Source organism: Hibiscus syriacus, unplaced genomic scaffold, assembly GCF_006381635.1.
Source record: "Hibiscus syriacus cultivar Baekdansim isolate YM2019G1 unplaced genomic scaffold, ASM638163v2 tig00001340_pilon, whole genome shotgun sequence".
Classification (NCBI taxonomy): Eukaryota; Viridiplantae; Streptophyta; class Magnoliopsida; order Malvales; family Malvaceae; genus Hibiscus; species Hibiscus syriacus.
Window position 1 is genome coordinate 1,194,350 of NW_024061866.1, and position 10,890 is coordinate 1,205,239.

A 10,890-nucleotide genomic window follows, 5' to 3' on the forward strand; every position below is an offset into this window, starting at 1 on the left:
TGGTTAAAAGATACTTAATTTGGTTGTGTATTTAATGATGTAATGTAAGACAGTTTAAAGCAGAGTTGCTATTAGAATGAATTTGAAGTTTAAATATTAATTTTTGCTATAAGAAAAAGAAAAAGCAAAAAAGAATATCCAACCAATAGGGAAGAAGAAAGAAGAGAGAGAAATAAAGGGAAGCATCGTGTTACCTTCTAGTGCTAGGCTTATTTCTCTCGTGGAGCGTTGACAAAATGGAAATGAACAGTTCCTGGACACAGGTAATTTTAAATTATTCATTCTATTTCTATCCTTCGAGTTCCAAAAAAAAAGGTGAAAACAGGAAAAATATAAATAATTGGATTGAACAGTTGTATGCATTGGCCTCCTATTTAAGATTGATGAGAATCATAAGATACATGCCAGCACCTTCTTCTCCTACCTGTCTATTCTTCCCACGTTTTCTTTACTTCCATTTCTGCTAATATCATCATCATCAACCATTTCCATTTCCTGCATCCATCATATATACATATATTTTCTTCCGTTAGCTTCCATTGTATAGATATAGATACTTACAGTAAGAGATGTTGATGTTGTGGACTGGAGCTTTGGTTCTCATTATATGCATTGCACATTGGGTTTACTACTGGAGAAATCCTAGATGTAATGGTAAAGTTCCCCCTGGTTCTATGGGTTTCCCACTTCTTGGGGAGACCCTTCAGTTCTTCACCCCCAACACTACTTCCGATATCCCTCCCTTTGTCAAAGAGAGGATGAAAAGGTCAAACACAAGATCATTTTCGTTTTCCTCATGACAGTATTCTTCTTGTTCTTCGATTTTTCTTAACATGTTCATTGCTGCTTGATTGCAGGTATGGGCCGATATTCAAGACCAGTTTAGTGGCGCTTCCGGTAATCGTATCAGCCGACCCGAATCTCAATCACTTTGTGTTTCTTCAAGAAGGGCTGCTGTTTCAGAGCTGGTATCCGGATATGTTCACGGAGATCTTCGGACGACAAAATGTGGGCTGGTTACATGGGTTTATGTACAAGTACCTCAAGAACATGGTGCTTCATCTCTTTGGTCCTGAAAACCTCAAAAAGATGCTCCCTGCAGTTGAAGAAACGGCTTGTCGAAGGTTACAACGCTGGTCAAACCAGGAAACTGTTGAATTAAAAGAAGCAACTGCTGGTGTAATTATACATATTTTGATCTCACAGAAAAATATTTGATCCGAATGTAGTCTGATGGTAGCTTGGTCTTTTTCTTGCAGATGATATTTGATCTCACAGCAAAAAAGCTTATAAGTTATGACCAAGACAATGCCTCCCAGAATCTGAGGGAAAACTTTGTTGCCTTCATACAAGGATTAATCTCCTTTCCCTTGGATATTCCTGGAACAGCCTATCACAAATGTTTAGAGGTACTTAACCACATTTTCTAACTAGGTAACTTAAAATCTACTATCTTTTTGTGTATTGTTTCTTGAGTTTAATCTTTTTAGGGAAGGAAAAATGCAATGAAGATGTTAAAGAACCTGCTAAACCAAAGGCGGGCAATGCCGGGGAAGAGCCGAAGCGACTTCTTTGATTATGTCCTTGAAGAACTTGGTAAAGAGGGAACAATCTTAACAGAGGCAATTGCTCTGGATTTGATGTTCGTTCTACTATTTGCCAGTTTTGAAACAACTTCCCTGGCTCTAACTTTAGCAGTTAAATTCCTTTCTGATGACCCTTCAGTGCTAAAAAAATTAAGGGTATGTGATATTATTCCAACCCTGCAAAATCTGAATTGTATTCCGAACAAACATGAGCTTAAGTATTTCCGACCTTACAGGCAGAGCATGATGCAGTTCTAAGAAATAGGGAAAATGCAGACTCTGGACTTACATGGAAAGAATACAAATCAATGACATACACATTCCAGGTGAGAAATTCTGTTCTTTAAACTGACATTATCAATTGAGTAAAACTGCTTGTTTCCATACGGGCAAGTTCAACTTGCAGTTCATCAATGAAACAGTTAGACTAGCAAATATAGTGCCAGGTATCTTCAGAAAAGCACTAAGGGAAATCCAATTCAAAGGTATGCATAAAAAATGTTATGAGACCCACTTCCGAGTTGTTATATTAAAAAAAAAGCCTTGCAATAAATACAAAAGCTAAGACCTCAAATTTGGTGATAATGCAGGATATACCATTCCAGGTGGTTGGGCAGTAATGGTCTGTCCCCCAGCTGTGCACCTGAATCCAGCAAAATACCAAGATCCCCTCACCTTTAATCCATCACGATGGGAGGTGGGTTAATACCGGACATGCTTTTTTCCTGAGAGATTGCTATCAAAACAAAATCACATAAATTTTTACTTTCTACTTCTTTAACTGCAGGGAGGAGAAATAAATGGAGCCTCAAAGAATTTCATGGCATTCGGTGGCGGCATGAGATTTTGTGTTGGAACGGACTTCACTAAAGTGCAGATGGCAGTGTTTCTACATTGCCTGGTTACCAAGTACAGGTAAGTGCAAATTCCAAAATGTTCTATATCTTCCCATCACACTTTGTGCTAGAGATAATGAGACAAAAACTCATAAAAATATCGAACCTTTCAGGTGGGAACCAATCAAAGGTGGAAATATGCTCAGAACTCCAGGTTTACAGTTTCCGGATGGCTTTCATGTACGACTCATGGAGAAAAACAGAATGGAGTAACTTTGCAGAAACAAGGCAGAACAATGGCAACCCAACTTTGCATCTCACCTGTTGGCATTGCTTTTATTTATTTTTTCTTGAACTGTAGAAGAGGATAACAGTTTGTTAGTATATCTTCATATTGTAGAAAAAGTTAGAAAAGAAAGAATCTATTTTGTCACTTCTTCAACCAAGATTAAATCATAGTGTCAACAATGATCTTATACAAATTTTGTAATCTCATCTTATACTTGATAAAAAATAAAAAATGGAAAAAAGTAATATGATATAACGGGTCTTACTTTCAAGGTTTTTCCAGCTTTTTCTTTCTGAATATTAGCTTTGTTCTTATAATTTTACATAAAGTACTCAATTTCCTCCATTTTCTCAGATGAAAGAGGAAAAAGGAAGTTTTCGGCCATGCCACTTAAAGCTTGAGTAATCTAACAACCCGATCTGAACTCAAATTTCATCCGGCTGTCCACCATCTCATCTTCAATGGTCTTTCTATATTCTCTATTTCCCTTCTGTGCTTTTGGTGCCCAACAATTTTTTTTCCTCCATTCCAAAATGGACTTACTGTATGATTCTGGAACTTTCGACACATCTATGCTTGTGCTTGTCCCTTTTAATATGGTGTTGGCATGAATGTGGGACTGGCAGATACCAATATTGTGAGTGGCCATATCTTTGAACTTCTGCATCAAACCCTGAATGATCATCACACAATCATGAGGATCAAAGAATCTTTTTCTGATTAGCACAGAAGCATTGCACTCCCTAACTAGTGTTTATAGGAAAAAAGGTGTTACACACGTAGGAAGTATAGCCAAAAAGTAAACCAAATGGATATTTTGTGTACGACAACTGAAGTAAACAAAAACCGAATTATTTTCTCCTGAACAACAAAAGGCAACAAGTATACCATAAACAAAACATCAACATAGATCATTAAGGTTCAGTTCAAATAAATAGAATTAACAGAAACATGAAATGTTATTGTCAGAGTAATCTGCACGTTTCTCCAATGAAGAATCCACCAAACATTCTCACAGGTATTTCCAAATTTTTTTTAGATGCATCATTATGACATTGTGAAGGGGTAATCCGAAAAGAATTCACAATTTACAAGATTTACTAATCAATAATCATATACATCGATAGCAATTTGTTTTCGAACTTCTAAAGCTACTGCAATAAGAAGTTATATTCCAAAGTAGTAGATAGCAGAAAAGTTGGTACATACAAGTAATCCAACAAAGTTCATTAATAGTAAAACAAAGTATGCCCATTCTTTTTTGTTAGAACTTAGAACCTTAAATAGATTTCCCTTAGACATGTTAGGGTAGGAAGAAATAGACTTGTATAATCTGGAGATTCTATTTGTTGGCATAGGCTTCTATATCAAGGCATTGAAAAAGACATAACACAGAAGTTCATTAAAAGTATAATTCAAAGTAGAACATAAATTTCCCACAACTTTTCAAGAAAAATATGAGATAAAAGCTAGCAACAGAAGATTCAAATGATACGGAATCCTATTCAAATAGAAAATGATATCAACAAGTTGTGACATTTGAATACAACCAGAGTATGCACGATAACGTACTACTGTCCTCATCGGACAATCTATATAACAGATGCTAGAAAACAATTAGCGAATTTATTTATTATTCATGAATAGATTAAGGAAAACCCTAACATCATTAACAATTAAATAGAAAACAGTTACTTGCCTCTCCAATATCTTTCCAAAATTAGAAGTAGGCATCAGGGTCGCATTTGCGTGTCTTTAACAAGGAACCTTTTACAAGAAATACAAGCAATAATTTCGAAGCCATCGAGTTACTTCGCCCCCCGGCGGAGTATTTGAATTCTCCGACTACGGCGTCCGGCGCCACTTTAAACTTCAAAAGAGGAAACGACGCCGGAACAGATTATTTTACACGGCCCCGATCCAATCAGGAGATTACTAATTTTGGCGGGCCGTAAAATAATTTGAAGTCCAATAAAGCGACCTTCTGGATTTCAAGACTATTTGGGTCATGGATTCTATTTTTTTAAGGGTAAATTACGTGTTTAATACTTAAACTATTAATTTTGATTTGTTTTAATATTTAAACTTTTAGTTTTTTAAAAATAATACCCAATGTTTATTTTTTGTTTCATTTTAATACATGTTAAAAACTTAACGAACGAGCTTGACGGTCGTTGCGTTTACAATTGTCGTCTGTCGCATATATCGGTTGATGAAACTCAAACTTTCTAGTCTGCATCTTTTTACCATGGAATGTGAATTCGGTCTTAGTTTCATCAGAAAATAATCCAATCTCCCAAAATCGATGATGGACTCTTCGACTTCTTCATCCTTTAATCTCCTTCGTTAACCGTCTGATGGGCCTGAAATTAGACTATATTGGTCGACTTTTCATTTTCTCATGGTCCACCATTCAGATTGGTCTTCCATCCACTAGAACTATGCCCCGTCAACCCGTCCATTAAGTTTTTAATGATAGGGTACTAAAATGAAAGAAAAACTAAACGTTAGATATGATTTTGAAAAAAATAAAAGTTTAGATACTAAAACGGATCAAAATTAATAGTTTAGGTACTAAATGCATTGTTTACCCTTTTTTTAATAGTTGAAGTGATTATAATATAGTATTTATTTATAATATCTTTTAGTCATTAACAACACACATTCTGTAGATATAACTATTTGAACTTAAAACCTCTAAAGAAAATGACACTAAGTTGACACCATTTTTTATCTGTTGTTGTTGTTGTTATTATTATTATTATTATATTTTTTGTTTCATTTTATTTACGAGCCAAATTACATCAAGCCTAGTAGTAAACAAGCCCAAACAAAGACTAACTGACCTGATGACCCAAAACCTAAACCTAACCCTAGCTTCTGCCACCACCACCGCCATTGTCAGAGTCACCCTCGACCTGAGTAAAGCCGAAAAACATAGAGAAAATGATGACTAGCTAAATCAAAACCTCTACATAATCCGTAAAGAAAAGGAGGACGATTCGAACAAAAAGGAACCACAACCAAAAAATTCAAAAAATGATAAAAAAAACAAGAGATAGCTTGAACGAACAAAAAAAGAAGAAGAAATAAGTTTGAAAAAAATGTAGAAGCCATTCGAACAACCCGAAACAAAAAAAAAACAAAAAGGGAGAAAGACTTATCTTATTCGCCAGCCACCGGAGAAGGTTAAATGTTGCTGGAAACCCAAGCTATCTGAAGGTAAATCTTTACATCTATGCGTTTTGGCGAGTTTTCAAGATTTGAGGGTTGGTTTCAAGTTTAGGGGAGAAAGGGAGCCATTTAAGGCTTCTTAACTTAAGCGTCGACCACCGTAGACGGTTGATAAAGGTGGTTGCGCTGGATAGCCATAGGAATAAGGCTTTTGGTTTCATAAAAAAAGGAAATAAAATGAGATGGAGAAGAGAAGAGAGAAAAATGCACGACAAAAAAATAGAGGAAAGAATGTGAGGGAGACGATTGGGGAATGACCAAATGAGGGTTAGGTTAATATTTTTTTTATAATGTGGCATTTAAAGATTGCCAATAAAGACGTAGTTTTAGAATTAGGGTAACAAGGTTTAGGGGTTAATTGTGTAAGGGCTCCGTCTACTCTAAGATTAATCCATTTTAGTCCTCAAATCATGGCATTTTGAGTTTTTAATTTTGTCCTATAATTTTTTACGCATTTTATTTTTGTACATGATGCTTGTTTATTTATCTTCACATTGTTTTTACATTTGACATGTAATTTAAAAAAAATCGTTTTAGTATTGCTTACATTTATGTGTTTAATGTCATCATCAGTCCCTATATTATTTGATCTTCGCATTGATATTTGTTTTTTTATGCTTGCTAATAAATCCCTGATGTTACTATTTTTTTGGTCCTTATATTTTTATTTACCTTTATTTAGCCCTTATATTTTTATATGTATATATATTTTATAGTTTTAAGTAATATTTTAGTATATGGTTATAAAAATTTAATATTAAATATATGATAAATATTATATGTAGACTATATATTTTATTAAGGATGACATTCTTATTATATATATATATATATATATATATATATAATTTTTTAAATATGTCTTTTCAATGTTTTAGACATTTATAACATCTTTAAATATTCCTTTTCTCTTCAAATCTCTCTTTTAACACTTATTCCATCGAGAGCAGACAATTATGGCCAGTCTAGTGAGGAGAGTGTCGAAGATCCATACAAATTTCACTCTGGTGTTGCTACCCATTCCACATAGCATTGTCGGGCCTTGAGATTAGAGGTTCAAAGTCTTATGTGCTTTGAAAATGGAGGACCTAAACTCCCGGGAAACTCGAAACTTACCAATGAGCCTAAGGAGATAAAGAACCAAGGGGACAAACACCTCCCATTCAAATACTCTGATAAGCACGAACTGTGATTCAAGAGCCAGAACTTGAAAATCAATCTTTAAAATCTCCTTTATTTCAAATCTCCCTTTTACCGAGTTCTCTTATGGATAATAACGAAAGGATGAAATCTGAAAAACCTTTATTCAATATTTCTTAATTACTATGAAGTGAGACATATTCCAAGTTATTTGAAGCTCAATTGATTGTACCTCACTATGCTAAACCTTTGAGGCCCCTATATCCAATATGGTATAATGATAAGGTTTCCTGTGAGTATCATGTCGGAGCTCGAGGGCACTGTATTGAAAGGTGCAATAAATTCAAACAACAAGTCCAAAGCCTTCTATGTTGTGGAGTTATAGAGCGTCGTTGCAACAATCTGTCCATTTTAGTCAAAGAGTTGGAAATCAATCACGAGGTCGAAGCTGAAATAATCAATTTAAATAAAGAGAAAATAAAAAAAAACAAATGAAAAAGGAAAATAAGAAAGGGGATGAAGTCAAGAAGTAGCATTAATGAAGCAAGGTAAATAGATTCGACTTTTAAGATGTCTCCAATGATCGAAGAAGATGAAAAGAAAATGAGATAAGACATTCACAAGAAGATTTAAGTAGAGGTAACTTGAGATTTGGTCGCAAAAGATGTCTTGGACAAATATGACACTTAAAGTTTTCCAAGTTCCTATTTCAGGCTTATTGCTCCATTTAATTAAAGGCCAATACCTCGCCCTAAGGCCTTTAAAAATAATGACTAAATCATGTGCTTATGGTTATGACCCAAATGGTATTTGTGATTTTCACATGGGTGCATTGGAGCATCCCACTAAAAAATGCATATCGTTGATGGGAGAAATAGAGAAGCTCATTGATAGTGGTGTTTTGACATAAAATATGATCAAGAAATGAGGAGCAAGCGAGACATTAAAGGAAAAGATCTTAGGTCTAATTAAATCAAGCACCCAGATGTATGTTGAGTAATGAGGCATTCCGATGTGAATCAAGATGAAGTGTTGCATCCACCACGAAGCTTTGTTGCACTTGTATAAAAAAAACATATTATCCTGTCTGAATTTGTTTTTCTTTCTTTTCCCTCTGTTTACAAGTTTGTAAGTCAATGGACTTTTTTGAACATGTTAAATAAAATTCTACCTTCTAAGGTTATGAACAATGAACATATTTTAATATTGAAAATCTTTAAATATCAACTGAATTAGATGCTCTCTTAAGAATCAAAGTTATGGCCTCTTGGCAAGTGGAAAGATTAAAATATTATAAAACAAAGACTCTTGATACACCCTAACATCATACCCTTATCTTGTAGGGGCTGAGATAGCCTTCTCCTCTCACGAAGAGATGATCAAAGGGCTTGGTATTCAGGTATGTATAGGAGCGAACAAAATAAAGCATCTTTCATATAGGTTGCAAAGTTAATTGGTTTCTACTTTTATTGAGGACATTCAATGATGATTATAATCTTTACAAATGGGTTAATGGAGTAGATGAATCTAGTTTAGGTCAGTTGCATTGGAATTGAACTCTAAAGATGAGATTCTTTTATCTTCAACGACACTCAGACTATAACAGATTCTTCTCGATGAGCTCAAGAAATTGAATCTGTATACCCAGGAAGTTAATGTAATTATATATAATTATATATATACAATAAAGTTGAGTTATTCCACTAAAGTAATTGGTTATAGAGTTAACTCAAAAGCCCTAACTTTATGAATATATTACATTCAAACCATGGAATTGATCAGATACCTGACAATTCAGTTTTTGCTCCACTGTGGTTATCAAGTCAAAAACTTTATGATGAGATGAATCCTTCAACTAACCAAATAAAAGCAAAGAAAAACTATACATATACATACAATAAAATTGAGCTATTCCGCTAAAGCAATTGGTTAAAAACCTTAGCTTTATGGATAAATTCCTTCAGCTAGCCGAAGAAAGGAAAATTAAATTGAAATAAATAATGAGTTTCTCTAAAAATAGACAAAGGGAATTGAGGAACACCTGTTATAGTCAATTTCACACAAGCACTCAAAAATTATTTTTAGACCGATATTTTTGCACCACATTTGCTAGAGGAGTCTATGAAACTTGAAAAAATGGAAGATTTCAGAGAACCGAAATAGAAATATTCTAAACGGTCTAGCAATTGAGTATACTAGTTACATCATTTTGTTCGCATTCAATTAAAATGTCAAGCCGTAAAAAATGGATTGTCACAATTTTCACATTGATAGAGACAAAAAAGACAGCTTAATGATAGAAACCATAGAATTTAGGAAGCCAACCTGTCAACTCTTGACACTTGTCAAAGAGTCATAACTTTGAAAGATTAAAAGAGTAGTTAATTCTTTGATATCTAATGAATTCTTGTTTTCTAATTTGTCTCAATTTTGAACCTAAAGTAAGGGACACAATTTTTCAAAAACTTCATCAAACTTTTTTCAAAATTTCTTTCATCAAACATTATTTAAAATTCTTTCATAAAGAACTTTTAAAACTTCTTCATCAAACTTTTTTACCTTTTGAAAAACAAAAAGAGGAAGAAACACATATTTAAACAAGACAACCTTTCTAAAATAGATCTTGCAGGGGCTGAGATAACCTTCTCCTCTCACGAAGCTCGTTATCATAACTGGAAAGAAAAGTCAAAATTTTAGGGTAAAATTTGTTGGGGGAAAGAAGAACAAGTTGACACAAGTCAAGAATTATAAGGGATACCCCATGTCTGATCTCAATCAATCGAATCATTTAACCTTCGTAAAAGACCTAGTTCTCTAATCAAGTAAAAAAAAGAGACAAATTAAAGGTAGTAATAAGCAAGTTGGTTATCGCGGCTAAGCACCAAATAGTACAGGACTTGGCCACCAATGCCAAATAGTACAAGGACTTGGCCACTCATGATAAATAGTACATGGACCAAGGCCATCAAAGTAAATAATAGGAGAAATTTCATCTACTAGGATTAAAGATTGTTCACAAAAAAGCGACGAAGTCTTAGTTCCCAGATTGATTCAAGAAACCATTCATCAGCACATACATACATAAATTTGCATCTTTGCATCAAACATTAATCGTCACATACAACAACAATAAACTTGAAATCCCCTCTCACTAGGATGTCTTTATAATTTTTCTTGAAATTTTGTCTTATGTAAGACCATTTTCATTCTTTCATGAGAAAAAATTTGAAAAATCATTATACGATTTCATTTTGACATTCTTGAAAGCATTCAAAATAGTTGCATTCATATATTAACATTTTTACAAGTCTTTTAGGTCAAAAATAATCAATGGCAACTAGATCTCCTCAATGCGAATGAGCAATGTCATCATAAACGATCAGATCTCCTCAACACGAAAGAGAAATGTTGTTTCCAAAATTAAAATATCTATGGAAAATCAGATTTTCCTCAATGTGAAAGAGCAATATTGTCTTCAGATGCTCATTCATTTAAATGCGGCTAGCCGTCCTCATTATGAAGGAACAACATAGTCAACAAACAACAATTTATTGGATCAATCATCTTTCAATCATGACTAGACCTCCTCAATGCGGAATAACAATGTCATCATCAAATTTGATATCATGCAAATCACCCAGAAGTGACCAGATCTCCTCATCACGTAGAAATAATATTGTTTACAAAATCAAGTAATCTCCAGAAAGTCAGACTTTCTCAACGCGAAGGAACATTGTTGTCATTAGATGAAAGTCATCCAAATATGGCTAGACATCCTCAACATGAAGGAACAATGTCATCCACC

The 10,890-nt window shown here is 34.0% G+C and overlaps 1 protein-coding gene across 1 annotated transcript; it reads left to right on the forward strand.

The window, feature by feature from the left end:
- Positions 1-554: 554 nt before the first annotated feature.
- LOC120125221 (cytochrome P450 87A3-like) lies at positions 555-3,101 on the forward strand. Its single transcript, XM_039143705.1, has 9 exons — positions 555-766; positions 804-1,179; positions 1,260-1,409; positions 1,491-1,742; positions 1,823-1,912; positions 1,993-2,071; positions 2,177-2,283; positions 2,374-2,501; positions 2,596-3,101. Exons 1-9 carry the CDS (start codon positions 570-572, stop codon positions 2,693-2,695), a joined length of 1,479 nt encoding a protein of 492 aa, XP_038999636.1. The 5' UTR covers positions 555-569; the 3' UTR covers positions 2,696-3,101.
- Positions 3,102-10,890: the final 7,789 nt, after the last annotated feature.

What these genes read in the sequence shown, in the direction of transcription:
- LOC120125221 (XM_039143705.1), top strand. Translation starts at nt 570, where the DNA reads ATGTTGATGTTGTGGACTGGAGCTTTGGTTCTCATTATATGCATTGCA. An exon ending in GTCAAAGAGAGGATGAAAAG is followed by an intron (nt 767 to 803) that starts GTCAAACACAAG and finishes TCCTCATGACAG; the next exon opens with TATTCTTCTTGTTCTTCGAT. An exon ending in CCTATCACAAATGTTTAGAG is followed by an intron (nt 1,410 to 1,490) that starts GTACTTAACCAC and finishes TAATCTTTTTAG; the next exon opens with GGAAGGAAAAATGCAATGAA.